A 17,916-nucleotide genomic window follows, 5' to 3' on the forward strand; every position below is an offset into this window, starting at 1 on the left:
CCATTCGGTCATCCTGACAGCTGTTTATTTATCTATGCACTCACAAGAAATTCAACTTAAAATAATTAGATCTTAATCTTTCACTGCTCGTTTCGATACAGACTCTACATATTATATATATTTAGTATCACTTCTAGATGTAACCATCCAGAGATGGTATTCACAGTTAGCACGTTAGACACAACTGTGTGTCTCAAATCAGTTTCTGTATCTCTTCAATATTACTAATATCAAATATTTCGGAGGAAAGTCACCGATATTTTCCGCGCATTTTGAGTTTGATTAAATTATCGAAGATATTTTCAACGGAACAAATTATGTGTCCGATTCCGCGACCTCGTGGATTTGGCTAAATTCTTGAATGGTTTGTTTCCACATTTCTGTGATAAGTGAAGGGTAACGTATAAAACTGTGTTGCACTCTTTAAGTGGATTGATAGTAACAGTCTGACGGTTTGTTTATGGAAGAGTATGAAGACACAATTGCCTTTTTCTCTGAAACTGCTATGATGCTCCACCAGTTTAGTCTGCTTTTCAGCAGCTTCACTGCTCTATTTTTAGCGAGTTAGGTCGAATAACCGGAGATATTTTACTTTTTATAAACTCTCACTTGGTCGAATCTAATTCAGAAGTACGAGGTCATTGTCAATTTGATAACAGCGATTTATAACTTGGAAATGAGGTCAGAAGACAAGCTTTCCGTGTGTAAATAAATAGTTTTTAGTAATAACTACAAAGAATGTTGACCGTTTATTTTGTAACATACCGCACGAGAATGTATCCACAATAAAAAGACATTCGCATGAGGACATCGACATTTACGTTACATTCATCATTGAGAAATACATAATACACCGTAAGACATAATCTAATGAGTATTAGAAGAGAAGCTTATGAGTTCAATATCAGTATTCTTCACGCGACACATTTCAAACAAATCCAAGCACAGTTATCCCAAAGGGAGAGAGAACAGACATGGAGGACATTTGCACCAAATGTTCCAATACATGATGAAATTCAAATAGATATTGGTGGCCATTCGTCTACAGGGACCACGTAACTACAATAAAGTAAATTGCTTATTATTTTTTTCGATCACACTACATGTTCCAATTAATCAACCGCTCAGGAGAGAAGGCAACACAGAACTTTCATTAGAATGCACAGAGACACACAGCACAGCTTGTCCAGTAAAAGGTGCTTTCTCAACCTCATTCATTTTTAGGGTATATATTTTTATCAATTTCAAGGGAATCGTGATTTTTCGAAGGCAGAATTCCACGTACTCGAAGGAAACTCTATGACATACAAAACAAGACGCCACCAGACATAATTGTTTTGTTACATGCAAAAAGCGAAATCGTATTAGAGAAAACGTACCGTGGGAAAGAGATTGTTGTGGATTTGGTTACATAGAAAAAATTGTAAATAATTGAAAATACATCAAATGCATTTTCAAAATTACGATTTCTCTGGATTAGATTTGCAAGTACTGGAGTATATCCTGATGACCTAATGAAACCCTTTTCAAAAGCAGAAACGGGTTACGTCGTTTCTCATTCATTTTGCGTCCAAATGTTTTTTTTATTGACGCATTATGGATTTTAACATTTACTCCAATCAAAACACAAGAGGAAAAAGTCAAAGAACCCGCTTGCTAGTACTTCCTGTTGAGTACATACTGGTCGCTTAATTGCAAAAGGCTGTAAATGAATCGTATACTGACCTGATTTTTTCCAAAGGGGGAAGAAAGAACAAAGTCCTTTAAACCTGGCCTGTTCTTTATTCATTCAAATATCTCAAGTTATGACCTTAATTGTCGGGGGGTTAGTTTGTTCCCCCTTCATTAACTCCAGAATTTATCTTGAAACGGGCATCTTATCATCCCATCGCTTTGGTGGTGAGCACTTACTGGATTAGGCATGGGACTTTATGTTCTCTTAAAGACTAGACTGTTGTCGAGGGCCGCGGTTCTCCGTCTGATTGTTGACACTGTGCGTTTCAAGTTCAACGTCAAGGTCAGGCCAGACACAAAGGGAGGAACTGCCATCGGATAAACCTTTGCCTTCGTCGAAAATTAATTTGAGATTAATCTCAAGACTTGCAGTCCCCAAATTGGAGTAACATTCGTATCTTCCGTTGTTTATCTTTTCTTTCTTTCACTCATTCATTCATCAACCGTTGCTTTGCCCGTAGAAATAAAAAGAAACACAGACGCACAGGCAATGTTGACCTTTGGCGCAACTGAGTTCGAGTCTTGCGTGGTGAACAGTCCCACAAAAGAGAAACCAATTTGTGTCCAGGATTAGAATTAATCCCGTTAAGTATGTGTTAATCGCCTAAACCGAGTATTGATTTCCTTAATGTTTTAACAAAATACAGACACGTTAAATGGCCAACTGCACAAGACTATTCGGTTGGTTATGAGACATCATGTGACGGCTCGAAAGCTTTGAAGTTCCTGGTATAATTCTGCCTTTTCACACATCGGTTAAAGGCAAATTAAAACATGAAACATTTAATTGCATCCGCTGAAATCGAACCTAAGTACTAATACGAGAAATACCCGTTAAACATGCGACGGTTTACCACATGCCTCTATTTTAAATATTGCATTTGGCTAAATGATCATTACGCTTTTACACGCCGAATGAAGTATGTATTTTGAACGATTCAGAATCTTTACCGCCAATTTTACACATTTTAATATATATATATTGAAGATTCAGAAAAATATCAATCACGTTGAATACTAAAGGTTAACTGTATAGTTTTATATTCTGATGCCTCAATTGAATGAGTTCATTATTATCGTATCTTTTGCACACACACACACACACACATAACGTCAGGCTTTCTGGAAGATAGCTAACTGAATTCTAAAGCAAGTGTGACAAATCTCACCGACTATCCTCTTCTACTAAAAGATCTGAGGAACAAAACAGTGAAGAAAATAGGGACTTGGTGTCTTTCTGCATGTAGGATGGGTTGGCCAGTTATTTCTTCCGTCACGAATATTTTCATGTGAATTGAAACTTCAAGTAGAGTATAGCAAAATGCATGCATGTTTAAATATTCACTAGCTTTTGTGTTTATGTTAGCCAATGATGGATGGAGCTACAGACAACAACAACAACAACAAAAAACACATTTTGTAACCAAAGTGGCGAATTATAAGGATTTATGAGATTGTGTATGTTTAGTTATACACCTTACTTGAAAAACTTGAGACGAATTCATATCCTTGCAGTTCTAAGATTATTGCTGAGCTATTTCTGAAATTCTGAAATAGCTGTGCAATTAGTACACAGTAGTACTACACAATAATTATCGCAGTGGAAATTCGTGATACATATTCACATCAAACAAAATGGTTTTGAAACCGTCCTTACAAGAAATAACCATTTCAAACGTTTCCAAGCATTTTCTATTGCAAGAATAGCTTAATATTAAGGCTAAATGTTCATCGATCTGGAAGTATTAGTATTAGATAATAATTGATTTCTATCACTCTAGTCGTAATCTTTTTTGCAGGATTACTGACATCTGAAACAAGGAACATAATGGGAATACAAATTGAGAAACATGCCGATTGATTTCAGGTCCTGGGCTGTGCTTTGCACACAGAAAATAATCCGACCATTACTTGCCAGTCAGTGATAATAGGTCAGTCAATCTTGTGCTATAGTTATATAACAACGTTACACAACGTCTGTTGTCGCTCCCGACCAAATGCTTAGAACAGATTCAATTAATTCAGACCCACGCGTTGGACTGAAGTATTTACTTTAAGTCGCATTGAATGCGTACGATTGCGAATACCTCCATGTGTTCAACAATTCTTGACATTTCTCACGACTGTCCTGAAATCAATTCTGACATCTCTAACATCTGGGAAAGATTGTAATGAGCTTATTTTTTTCCCTTAAAACCATTGATGATTTTCAAATATTTGTATTATCTATATATATATATATAAACGATATGTTTTGATTCTATAATAGTGGAAAGGTTAACGCTTATTTCCTCAGTTTAAGCTTTGTAAATAATCAAATTCAATTGACGAGTGAAAACCCTCCCCCCCCCCCACCCCACACAAAAAAAAATCTTTTAAAATGAGGGACTTTTACTAAATTTGTCACGTGCAGTGGTTCCTAAGGCAATGGTAACCAAGTAACTAGTAAAGGCAAACAACTCAATGGTTACCTAATGGTCACTTTGCTTCCATCTTGCCCCGTCGCTCTCTGCAGAAATTCTGGCTTTTTTCTTTACACAAAGACCGGTCCCCGGAAACACCAACAATGTGGTACCGATCGACATAACAGAAGATGGCGCACTTGGCCTGGACATGTCGGCAGTCTCCAAGAAAGACCCTGTGATGGGATTATCCATAAATTGCGAGAAGTCAAGGTCGCTGGCGAGCCCACACGTGACCGCCAAGGTCAAGGTCAAAGGCTTATCAGTGCCCTCAGATCTCTGGGCTTTCTAAACTCTCACCCCCACACCACCACCACCACCCCTCACACAAGGCCGGAGCAGGCCTAGACCAACACAAACCATTGCCAAGTACATTCACACTCATTTCTTCACTACTCCCCCCCACACGCACACCACACACACACACACACACACACATACAGTCGCATCAATACACACGTCTACACCAGCACACGTTTTAAAGTGGTTTTCTGAATCCCAGTTTGCTCATGTGCGCTGATACGGACACAGACACCGAGCTATGGTAAAAGAGGCCTCCACGTAGTCGGAGGGAAGTCACCACTCCTTTTAGTTCAGTTTCCCATTTAATTAATTCTACCCATCGATTGCTGGCATCAATAAGCGGCCACATACTTCACTCACTTGGTTCGTGCCTGTTAAATTGTGCCGGGGGTGAGGGGGGGTTTGGTGGTGGGGTTTGTTTGCCGACGACTATTTATTGGTCCTCAATTGTATAAACCAGACGCTATTAGAGGTGTGAAGTCCAGGCGGATTTAGCTCATTTTATGCCTGTGTTTAGCTCTGTAATGATATTTAATCACTTCCCCCCTTTTTGTGTCATCTACAAAAGAGAAAAACGCGACTTGTTCAGGACCCGCACAGCAGTTATTTTTCGCATACTTTTGTTTTACTCAGGGCGGAATCTTTTTGTTGTTGTTCAAAACACGTAGTTTATTGAATTTATCGTAATAGTTTAAAGCGAGGCTTTGAGAGTGCCGTTGAATCTGCTGCGACTTTATTTCGCCCCAAATTCTATTTGCCCGCAGTTTAAAACCCATTTATCATTGTAGATATGTTTTTTTTTAAAAAGGATCAGCATTGAACAATTATTTATATGTCAACAAGAGATGCAAGCAGTATTTTATCTATTTAAAACAGTTTTGCAGGGTTTCCAGCAATACATTTAAAATATATATATGGTGCATTTGTGAAGCAAAACAATTCACATCACAACGTGTCTCGGCGAGGGTAGGTCTCTTGTCCCTTTCATTAACGTGTTTGTTTTTGAAGAATAAAATCGTGATACGTATTTTACGTATCTTTGCAATTCACAACTTGCCACGAAAACTCTAACGTGGCATTTTAATAGGATATGAATGCCTGGAATCCATTCTGGTGCAAGTTCTGTAATTTTTCGACCAAATTAGTAGAGTCACAAGCGTATTCTTATTTTTGTTTCATTTATTACGTGAACCCCCACCCGCCCGGTGTAGTAGTTTCAAATAACGTTGATGCGATATATAATGCTGCCTTGTCTTTTATAGTGAACGGATTTTAATTCATTACCCAGACACAAAAAAATAAAAAGAGCAGCTACACCAATAAAACACACATTGCATACCGTCACTACACACAAAAAAAGCTGGTAATAAACTGCGGTGTTGGTATAGATACAGGTTCGTTATAGTTATATTTACATTTTGTCCATCTACTTAGTCCATTTAATGGCATTCATTCACAAATCCCCTGTTGCAGTACTAAAAATGAAAATAGAGGACGTGTTAGCATTTTGCAGACAAAGACTCGGCGAAAGACGTGTTTGCACTTTAAGCTTGTATTGTAGTATTTGGTAATTGTCTCTCTTTATACCTGCGTTAAGCGCCAACTGAACAGTACAGTACGGTTCATTTTCCTTCTCCAGATTTGTCTCCTACTTAAGTCGTGTTGCTCTTTACTTTGGCCACGATTTTCTTTTCCTTCACCCTCCTGTTCTGAAACCAGATGGTGATCTGTCGTTCGCTGAGATTCGTGGCTGCCGAGATCTTCCTTCTCTTGTCTTTTGTAATGAATTTGTTGGTTCCGTATTCCCTCTCCAGTTCTTTGAGTTGCACTTTTGTGTAAGGGATTCTTTTCTTCCTTCCACGGCGAAATGAACCACCGTCCTGTTGGTGACCCACCACATCTGCTGTGTGTAGATTAGCCACGCGAAAAAGAAACACACACACAATAAAAAAAACTTGCAGTGCAAAAATAATACTTTAATTTTTTTCAACAATATTTTGAGAGTTTATAAACACCCAAGGTTCAATATTTAAAGCAAAAATCAATTTGTACCACATGTGAATTTCCTGTTACAGCTACCACACTGATAATTACACTGCAAGCTCCCTCCCGCCCCCCACCCCCACCATCCCCCCCCCCCCAAAAAAAAATATTTTTTTTTCTAACGGAATTAATCTCATTGGAAACGCGCACAACTACGGATGGTAATCACTGCTGGTAACTACTCGTAACTAACTCAAAAAAAAATAGAACCGTTGAATGTGACTGCACAGGAAAAATTAAAATCGCCATATTGTCAGAAATCATTTCTGCTGCTGTTGATACCGATTTGTTCCAACACAAAAAGAAGGGAAAGCGTGCGCCGATCGGCGTCTGAGATCCCGTTTCTTTACTGCGAAATAACACAGAAGCCAAGTGATTCTTACCTGCCAATGTGGACTTCCAGAGGTGAGGCGGCTGTGCTTGTTCTTTACAGTACATCTGGCTGTTCCATCCATTGAGGGCCCAAGGCTGGTAGCTGTCCATAGGTAACAAAGCCTCGTGCCTCGGTTCTCCTGCCCCACTGATGGTCTGCACTACCGAAACGTCCAAATAACTTGGCATGGGCTGGTACGGGCCAGCGTAGCCGTGATAAAAGGCGAATTCCTTAGCCCGACCCGGATAATCATCGGTGGGCACTGGAGTGTCCATATATTTGTCCCCCGGATAATTCGACAAGGCGGCAGGCTGGGTGCAAGACTTAATGGGACCTCGACCCATTCGGCACGAGTAGTAACCGCTGCCGAAATATCCGTAGGGCAATGGGGCGGCGGGAGAGCCCTGGGGAAGGGGCGGGCACGGGGCACATTGCTTACCGGGCTCCCCTACCCCAGAACCGGACATGTCGACCGTGGAGTAACCGGAGCCATGAACCAAAGGTGCGGGGTGTCCTCCGAGCGCCGAGTGAGCCATCAGATTCCTGCATTGATTCGCGGAGAAATTCCCAGTGTTGACGAATCCCTCCATTACCGCGCTACTCTTCTTAATCTCATTCAAGTTATTATCATACACGAACATCACAGAGTCGACCCAACGCGGCTTGAGAACCAGTGAAACTGTCATATCACGTCCAGCATTGGATCTATGGTTTCTTTTAAGAGACTGTAGACTGGAAAGCGATACAGAATTTCTTGCAGCGAACAGCACTGACGCACTCACCAGGTTAAAGCAACGCGGTCCCTCACTGGCTCCCCGGGAGTTCACGTGATATGCAAAGCACTTAATAAACCCCAAATACAGAATTGCAAAAGAGTGAGAAAAAAGGGTTTCATTACCACCGAGAAATCCCTCGGCGGCACGTGTTCATTAGAGCGAATCGCACTGAGGAACTATGTCAAACAACAGGCAACGATATATCAATTAAACGCACGCATTAAATGAACCTCAGGCGCGCATGTTCCTGCCTGGACAATGTCCGTGTGTACAATCGATTCTTTATCTGATTGAGTTCACAAAGACTTGTTTCCACCGTTGGACATCAATTGAGTTCGCATTTACGTTCTTTTTCAAAGTGCGGAACCTTAACGACTATTATCTATTTTCCCCATCGCTACTTAGTTGGTTTGAGCTGCAGTTTCGGGCTCTTTTCTTCAGACAGGTCGTTAACGCGAAAAGTAAAACCACAAGCAGAGGCTTTAGGTGAAAGAACACATGTTAGAAACACGCGCACACACACACACACACACACACACACAACAATAACCCAAAAGAGGAGACCTGCAGGTAAATAGGTTATTTTGTCTGTGTTTGAGCTGTCATGTTTTTATTGACTATTTCTACCAGTCCTTGCCATCACCTTCGTTAAAAGTGTTAAAAAGTTTTGTTGCGGCTCAAAAGACACCTCGAGGGATGATGAAATAATCATTTTCCACAAATATTGAAATGCGCCAGAGTGTTTCCCAGGAGCGCGACAGCCAACTGCATTCTGAACTGACCGCATCGCTTCTTCCTAAATGTCTGAACAGTGGCTAAGCTGCACTGCACTCCGTCAAACAATCCTCTTCTAAGATATGTTCGACATATTCACAAAATAATGCACATTTGTCAAACACCTCGAGCGCACAAAGAGATCCTGTACTTGTGACCTCGTCGATGTGTTACTTTTTCACGTATGTTCTATGTAATTTACAATATATTATACTTATAAGGAAATCTGTACTGTATAAATTATACATCTCAACACTATTGTGATTTTCCTGTGATATTTATACCTCCGGTTACACCAGTGAACTTTCATTACGTTGTCAACAAACCCATTTTACTCAATAAAGTCTTAGTAATTGACAGAGAGATTTATATCATGTTTTGATGTCGTACTATAATTATATTAAAGTCGTGTTAGCTTTTACTCTACAATTTTTAACAGGGTTATCCTAACAGTCCTTTACACACACAAAATGGATTTCTTTCTATTTTCCTGCCTGGTATACATTTCTAAATTGGGTGCATTTCTCTTTTTAATTGGATTGAGTCACGTTGGAGTAATTAGTTCAGTAGCCATTTCTTTCCTCAACTATGCCCAACTGCGTGGCTATTCGACTGATTACTTTCATACATTTTGATTTAACTGTAGTTCACATATGTGGTTGCGATTATTATAATATAAAATATATCAAAATTGCAGATTCGAAATGCACCATCTTTGAATCCAATATTTTATCGCCGCTCCTTTATCAGAAACTAAAGTGAATAGCTCTAAATTTCTGCGGTCTGCGTATATGCACACTGTTATGTGACTACACTGTCCTTCAATGTTAATTGACTTAATTACCAAATTAATTTAAATCCAAGCACGGAGATTTTGACTGAATATTGGTAATTTCTTAAATTTTTTAAAGATATTATGGAATTGGTTCGTATGAAACGTTGCTACAGCTTGTAACACAAGATATTATAAACCGCCTGTTCACTCCAAACTGATTGTTGTGGTGGAAGAGTATAAGACACTATTAATTTTGAAATTGTACTTAAATATACTTATTATTCTTTCATAATGCCTGGAGATTATCCTGCTTTTAGCGTATCGCAGAGTGAATCCGTTAGTATGAAATATACATTTTGAATAATCCGTATGGGTTTAAATGGCATAGAACATCTTGGCAGAATAAACGAGTACTTTATTGACGACTTTTCAGCAATGTGCGGTACTTATGCAAACGTTATATAATGAGAGCATCGAATAAAGACACATCGTAAGATGCAAAGGTGGTGACTTTTGGAAAGAATGCTGCTTCAGATTGAATAGGAAAGATAGAAGAGAGTATAATCTGACAATTTTACATTTTGCAACTGAACTCGGACAGTCAGTTGGCTCAGTAGCGTTGAGTAAGTTAAGATGCTGAGGCAATATTTTACATGTGTAAATGCACCAATTCCACAAACCCAAGGACGAGTGCACAAATTACATGCCTCTTCTTAATTGTTAAATGTAAAGCAATTAAAAATGTCCAGTCCTATTTATTTTTCCAATTGCTACACAAAACCGTGCTGCCTAATGGATTTTCCATTAAGACCACCCCAATAAATTGATGCATGTACATTAACATGCCAATAACACTACATGGGAAAGATTACGACTGGAAATAAACTACTGAAGTGGGATATTTGAAATATATATTATATTATTTAAAACCATGAGCAAAGTATGAAGCGAAATTTCACGAAAGTACCCTTCATAAGGCTGTGCACGTATATCCTGAAATAATTATTTTATTTACAGCAAGCTCTAACTCTGTCGCTGTTAAGTGCTTTAAGACGTTTGAGATGATCCAGTACCTTGAATATTTCAGGGTATCTCATTGTGTTATTGTTTATCATGAAAAATTGAGAAAAATACCAAATCAGACTTACTCCGAACTGGGCTGTGCCACTGAACTGCTTTTATTTATTAAATAGGCTTATCGAACAAATCCCAAGTAAAATGTTCAGTGTGGTTTAATAACTCTGAATAATTCCACACGCCATTCAGTTGGCCTACTCCTTACCATTGCAGTGTAGGAGGTCCAGAGGACCCTGGTGGGTCACCTTTTTAGCTGTTATTGTTTGCTTTTTTTTATTTTTTCCAAGTTACGCATTGAATATCCGCTAATATAATATGTTTATTTCCACTCCCCATTAATGATTAATGGTAATCAATCATTGCTGTGGACACGGACAGTTCAAGTATAAAATTTAGGACTGTGTTTAGATTGCCAGTGGAATTTTGATGGAAGTGTTCATGGTGTGGGATGGGAGGGGGTGGGGGGGGGGGGCGGGGGGGTGGGGGCTTATGCGGGAGTTAGGCCGAACTTGAGACAGAGGCAATTTAAGACGGAGTGGCCTTTTTTACATACGGTTCAGACACGGCTGAAGGCCAAGGTCAAGGTGAAAGTTAAGAGTCTAGTCACTATGAGGGCTGTCATTCAAGTCCTTTTGCGTCCCGTCTGAACCGCATCAAAACAAAACCCCTTATCGCTTCAGTGATTCTTTTCTTCGCTCAGACAACGACTCGGAAGCCAATAATGACCAGCTTGCTGGATTCGCGGGCCGGTGTGAGACACACTGATAAAACAACCCTTTTTTTAAAAAAAAACAGCTTACAGATAATCGTATTAAACCCGTGGTTTGACCATGACACTGGGTATCAGCGGTTCAGCGTTTGCAACTCCCAAAATATAAAATCTCGCGAATAAGACCTTTATTCGCAATGTGGTTTCTTGCCCCCCCTCCAACTGCAAAAAAAATTAAAGAAAATTCATTCGGGCCCATACAGTTTGAGAATTTTATTGCAGGTACAATATTATTGGCACTTTATAGCTGCCTCTAAATGTGTTTCACACCAATCTGCCGACGAGACATAGCTGAGCCAATACATCAGCCTGAATGAAGCATTTTCTGTTAAAACCTCAAGATATGAAACCTAGGACAGAAGGAAGAGAGAGAGGGAGAGAGAGAGAGAGAGAGAGCACTGATCGTTTCAGTCATTCATTCAGGTACTGCCGATATTTTAATGCATCCTTACTTTTATTTTTGCGTGTGATGCATGTACAGTCCTGGTGTACGTCTGTGCACTGCCAATGGCATGAGACATTTGCGAATGTCTTGGTTTGTGCAAAGGAGTATATTTTTGCATGCTAGCTCCTTGCCAATTAATTGTTGAATCAATTGTTGGACTATCTTTCGGACCATACGGATATGTGTGTTAACAACAACTAACTAATGCGTGTGAGGTGAAACTGCTCAACGTGTAAACTTGATTTTCCCCAATGTTGCCTGAGAAGCTGGATCATGGCATTTTGCAATTGAAACTCAGAAGGGTTAACAACGTGCTGGAGAAATGAAAGCCCTTTTTTTCCCTTTTATAAATCATCCCGCATAACGCCGAATCATTCTTAAAATGCAGTTAATGACGAAATCTGGGAATGATCATCCAGTAGAAATTGGCTTTTTTTCTTTTTTAAAAAAAGATTTATTTATATGCAGAAAGCTTCTATGTGCTTCGTGCTATAAATCCCGGCCTAAAGCCAGTTAATAGGCCCAGTACTGTACATCATTTAGATTGGAGTGGGCCACATTGATATCTGTCCTTCATCCCTTTGCCGTTTTTGTCACGAAGTGAGTTTTAATGTCTGATTTCAAATTCAGAAAACCTACCCGAACGCTCACCACAGACGACCCAGTTATACAACATGAGAAAAATATTTGTTTCCATAAATAGAAATAGCGTCCCTTCCCTTCCCCCATCGTCTACTGCCGATGTTTAGCAGTTCTTTTGACTGGACGGTTAGATTTATCGAAATATATATTTTTTTTTTACGAAATCGAAAGCATCGGGTATCGAAAGCTGTTCGTAAAAAAAAATATTCCCAGGAAGAAAAGTAAAAAAAAAAGACAGCCGATTTATAATCCATTCGATGCCTCGTCGTGTGTTGACTTTAATGAGAATCTACAGAACCTTCACTGTTTCGTTATATTCTGCTGTCTGGTAATGGAGCTCTTTGTGCTCAATTGCTCCTGTAAATGATTTTGTTTCCTTCAGCAAACATAGAGGCTTTGTCCTACTTTTGGACTCGGTAGAAAAGCTGCTCATTGAAAAATAAATTGATATAAAATTAATAAGAGAGTACTTTTAGAGACTGAAATCCTCCCTCTTGTTCTCTGTATGTAGCTGAACGGCCTCAACATGTACAGAGAACGAGGCCCCGTTTTTCTCCTTAATCTACTTCTTGATATAAAATTGGCGCATGTGAACGTGCCGAGGTTTAAATGAGCTCTATATCCTTACAAAAGTGCTCAGTCACCATTTAAATACATATTTAACAAATGCATACATTTCAATAATATTTTCTGAAGCAATTCATTTGTTTAATTCATGCTTGGTTCGTGTTCCAGCCCCTTCAGTTCTATTATTCTACTCGTTTCACATCATTTATTAAAATATCTATTTCGACGCAATAATGGTGTTCCATTCAAAGTCAAGAGGAAAGGCTGAAAACACAAGATGGTTTTTACAATAAAATTGCATGTAAACTAGTTTAATCCTTTTTTAAATATAAAATAACTTAAACGATAAACCAAAATATCTTATTTTCGGGAGAAATGTTTTATCGTGATTGAAATCCAGCCTTAAACACCCCTATAAGAGAAATTAGGTAACTGGCACTTTGGTCAACACACAACAATTACAAGACCTTATGTTATTAGGTTTTATAAAAAATCTCGATATATTTTATAATTATGGGACGGAATTGATTTATCACAAGTAATGTTCCTGACCCAAGTGAAATAGATTTCCTGTAAGTTGACTTAGAAATGGAATTTCCGTCGTTAACGGCTGATGCACTCAATCGAGCAAATTACTGAAATATCGATTACTCAGTATTTTTGGCTGAGTATATTCCGCATGTTGCCATATCACTGCAAATGAAAACAACCAACCGTATATCATGATTCATTTCCTGCCTCGATTTCACAAAAGTTTCTCTGCAAACCACGTTTACATTTTTGTAGGAAATAGCTTTGACTGACAGGGGCAGCAAATTGCTTCAAGTAAAATAGCATAGCGATCCAGTTACATTTCATTTTCTAGTATTCTCTTTTAACCGAATTGATTCCTTTTAATGAAAAGGTTACCATTGGACAACGTAACGTGTGATTTCTGCAAACCTCAAATACTTTGCATCTAACTTTAAATATATAATTCCAAGTGCAAAATCAGCAAGTCATAAATAGATGCCATAAATTAAATGACCTTAGTCGCTCTGTAGTTAGCTGATTGTTCGTGTAGTGCTCACAGGCGGATCAGTAACTACAGTGCAACTATGAGGCTTAAGATGTGATAACTATCACAAGTGACAATTATCACATGACACACGGCATATCTCTCTCAGTGACTAATAGAACGATAAAAAAAACATATTGGACGAGGCAATAGTTGCATACATTTGTCCACCTAAATATCAAAAGTAGTAGTTCTGGAGCACGAATAGCATTTTCACACAGTTTTTGAAGAATCTCCATATTGGTGCATCGTGTGTTTATTCAAAGAAGGGCATATTCTAGGGTTTCACAATTCTCTCTCACAATATCCCGAGTAAGGATCATACAGAATATTCCTGTGGCATTTACGTAAAGCTTCCACACAGCTTCGTATTTTCCCAAACACATGTACGTTTCTTTTTGGCCGAATGGCTTATCGAAAATAAAATGGGCAAGAAGTAGAAAAGGAGAAAGGAAAAAAGCGAGAGTGAAAAAAAGGGGAGAGATTGAACCATGGAGAAAGACAATGAAAGAGAGGGTAAAGAGAGAAAGTCAGACAGAAAGAGAGCGACAAAGAGAGAGAGAGAGAGTGTGTGAGTGTGAGAGAGAGAGAGAGTGTGCGGGTCTGCCATCCCCAGGCTTGCTGTGGCTGGAGGTGGTTTCTGTTTACATTTGAACACCCAATCGTGTCGTTTTGCGTGACTCGCCAATCAAATGGTCAAATGGACTTGGGGGCCAGACAGCGCATTTGACCTTGAACTTGGCTTCCAACAACTCAGAGCTTCCCAGTAACTGCTCATAGATACTTTGCAACATGATACACACATTTGAAGAAAATATATACGAATATGCATATATGTCACGTTAATAAAGTAGCGAGAAAGCTGATTTAAACTATATACGCACCCGAGTCTGTGTAGATGCTCTTATAAACCATGTATATATTTAACGTTCATTATTTGGAGCACAAGTGAGATTTCAGGGTGCATGTTGTCACGCAATATGGCGCGCAAATTGATTCTCTTCCCTTTCCTTTTGCTCATCGAACCAACCTAGTCTTTGTCAAGCGTTCCGAGATGTTATCTTGCATTAAGAGCGCTATATAAATGCAAGTTGTTGTTAATATTGTTGTTTATTGCACACACGTGCATTAACAGTTTATAGAAGGAATGTTTTCATTGGTGAATGCTTCAAATCTCTGTTTGTCTGCTACTATGCTAACTCCCCTCGCACAAAGCAGCCAATGTTTGTGAGGTTGAATGAAACCCCACCTTGATCTCTGGTAAATACGTGCTCTGTGTTTTAGCTGTTTGTTTTGTATACTGTGAGATCCTTTTGCAAGGTCTGGTGGGGGGTGGCGGCTGTACAAAACACTGCACATCATCTCCATACATTATTGCTTTATTCTGATCACACAAATAATAAAATAATAATAATCCCTGCATTTGATTTAGGGCTTTTCACGTCTTCCAGATGTCTCAAAGCGCTTCACAGAATATATTGTAAAGTGAATTGACTGTATATTTGTGGGCGAAACGCAGCAGCCAATTGCGCACAGCAGTGTCCCATCAACAGTCGTGGATTGAAGTGACCGATTTATGATTGTGTTTTTTTTCTTGAGGGGTTATTATCAGGCGTGTGGAGTAAGGAAACTTGCCCAATAATTTCGCCTGGTCTGGAATCCAACCCAGATCCCTCGCTTGCGAGGCGAGTACTCCAACCACTGAGTTACAGGACTGATATAAATAGTTTTACTGATTAGAAAAGTATGCCTGTAAATTGTGAGAGACTTCCTTTTCATATTTATGGAAATAGCATTTCATTTGTGGTGTTTATTCTATCGTTTTCACTTCGTGACACTGTCACCGAATACCAGAATTGTCTCATTGTTTCTTGACCGGACGTTTTTCACCTAAATATAAATTCTAAGGGAGGGAAATAAATTAGATTTTTTTTTCAACATAAACCTAATCTTAATGTTTGCATTTAATTAGGTACATACTCTGAATATTATTTTTGATTTAACAGTTTTGTGTTTTTTAAATTTTGGTGTGTGCAAAGAAGGGGAAAAAAAGCGCAATATCACTTATCATGTATGATTGGTGTCAGCTTCGCAAACACACTAATAACTAAATTAAATCACTTTCTCCATTTGAAAACTCGGAGAATAACACACGACTGTTGCTTTATTTTAAAACAAATCAGGTAAGTGGAGTAATGAAAGAGAACGGCCACGATCGGGGAAAATGCTGGAAAATACTGGTATTCGAGGTCGACTTTCTGACAAACGCGATATTCATTTCACATTTGGTGCGTCACAAATATCATCGCTGTATTTTAGATTGTGACTTTGTAACTGGCAAATAAATGACTACAGGTTTCCTACCTAATTGTTGCAATGATATCAGGAGATTGATGGTGATATTACTGTACTCCTTCAACCTAAATAATTGATTTATAGTAAAGCTGTTTTGCCCGTATATTGGATAACGTGCATACAGTTGACTTTTTTTTTCTTTCAGATGAAAATGTTATTTCAACATTTGAGGTACATCAGTTTATTTAGACAGTGACTCGTCCTCTCGCTCAAGTGAGGAAAGGAGGTTCAAACACTTTTTAAGACTAAACCCTAATAATATCCTACGGGATAGGATTATACATCTCAAAGGGATTTCCTCCGATAATATTTTAAAGTTGCATTTTTATTCCATCCTGCTAATAACTCAACCCTAATTATTAACATGTTTAATACTTGATTGATTACTAAATTATTAATTGAATAAAGTGTTATTCATTATTAATCGTCTAAGGTTTTGAAACAAATATATTAACAAGAGGGACTTAACTTTGACTTATTTGATATACTTCACATAGGATGAAAGTCTTCAGTCACTAATAAATTAAGGAGGTGAGATTTCAGATTGGCCTATTTATGTAGCATTTTAGAGTGTCCAGAATTTAGCAAAATTTCGAATTCATTCTTACTTTGAAGCAGGGTATTTGTAGTCCTTAAAATAATTTGCAGAAAACGTAAAGAGCCCGTGCTTCAAAATTAAGCTTGAATTAAGAAATTTAAATTAAGAATTTGCCTTATTCTTGCTGTTCTGAAATGTTACATGAATATGGTAAACATAAACCTACTTGGGGGGGCGGCTATATATAAAACTCCTCAGGCATCACCTCCAGACATTTTTGTTTTATTTTGAGTGTACAAATATTGTTTTACTGATTAAAAAAATGCTTGTCGGTAAATTGTGAGAGACCTTGCTTTTGTATTTAGGGATACCATATTTAATTTAAGTCACCAAAACGTTTATCTCTTTCTTTCCCTGTTGTAACTGGATCAAAAAGCCCCCTTTGTACCGAGACTCAAAGGGCTAAGATCCATATTCTATTAGTAATTTACAAACTGGGAGTAGGAAAGGAAAATAGATTATGTTGAGAGTGAGTGAGAGTTGAGACAGACGAAGCAAACTGAAAAGAGACACTGAAGTAATTGGATTTGTCAATTTCAAACTGATCATCAATTTTAATTTGTTTTGTTGGGAATTAAAATTAAAATAAAATAACGGTTAATTATTCGCTGGTATACAACACATCACCTTGTTAGTTCCCAAGAGATCTCATCGGATCAAAAGACAAAAGAGAACTTATGTGCTTGTTTGCTTGCACTTTGCACTAAAACTAAATAAATTCACGCTGAAAACTCCCCAAAGCGCTTCACCGGTCATTATTACCGAAAGCAAAACCCTGGTAGCCATTTGCAATAGAAAGATCCCACAAACATCCATGTTGAGTGGAACCAATTTACAAGAAAGATTAATCGCCAAAACATTTACCTCTCTCTTTACCTATTGTAAGTAGGTCGAAAAGCCCGCTTTGTACGGTGACTCAAAGGGCAACGCTCAAGCTTCTATAAATAATTTACAAAAAATTAATAAATAAGATGTTTGTGCCAGATCACAACTTTTTTTTTCAGCCTCGTGAGGTCGGGCTTATTATTTTACGCTTGAGTAATGCCACATACAGCATATATACGATAGCATAGTCAGCTCTTGTGGTGCATGATTGGGTAACCAGTATTGGTGAAACGTTTCCTATTCCTATGTTTTTTTAGGTATATTAAGGCTTCTTTCGCACG

At 38.5% G+C, this 17,916-nt stretch overlaps 1 protein-coding gene across 2 annotated transcripts; it reads right to left on the reverse strand.

Moving 5' to 3' along the window:
• Positions 1 to 5,603: 5,603 nt before the first annotated feature.
• hoxb13a (homeobox B13a) lies at positions 5,604 to 7,607 on the reverse strand. 2 transcript variants are annotated; one of them, XM_007904360.2, is made up of 2 exons: positions 6,926 to 7,607; positions 5,604 to 6,399 (listed from the first exon to the last, which is right to left on the reverse strand). In XM_007904360.2, exons 1-2 carry the CDS (start codon positions 7,599 to 7,601, stop codon positions 6,152 to 6,154), a joined length of 924 nt encoding a protein of 307 aa, XP_007902551.1. In that variant the 5' UTR covers positions 7,602 to 7,607; the 3' UTR covers positions 5,604 to 6,151. The 2 variants fall into 2 exon arrangements, with proteins under 2 accessions (XP_007902551.1, XP_007902550.1); XM_007904359.2 differs by having other exon boundaries at positions 5,604 to 6,402.
• Positions 7,608 to 17,916: the final 10,309 nt, after the last annotated feature.

This window comes from Callorhinchus milii, unplaced genomic scaffold (assembly GCF_018977255.1).
Source record: "Callorhinchus milii isolate IMCB2004 unplaced genomic scaffold, IMCB_Cmil_1.0 Scaffold23, whole genome shotgun sequence".
Taxonomy (NCBI): Eukaryota; Metazoa; Chordata; class Chondrichthyes; order Chimaeriformes; family Callorhinchidae; genus Callorhinchus; species Callorhinchus milii.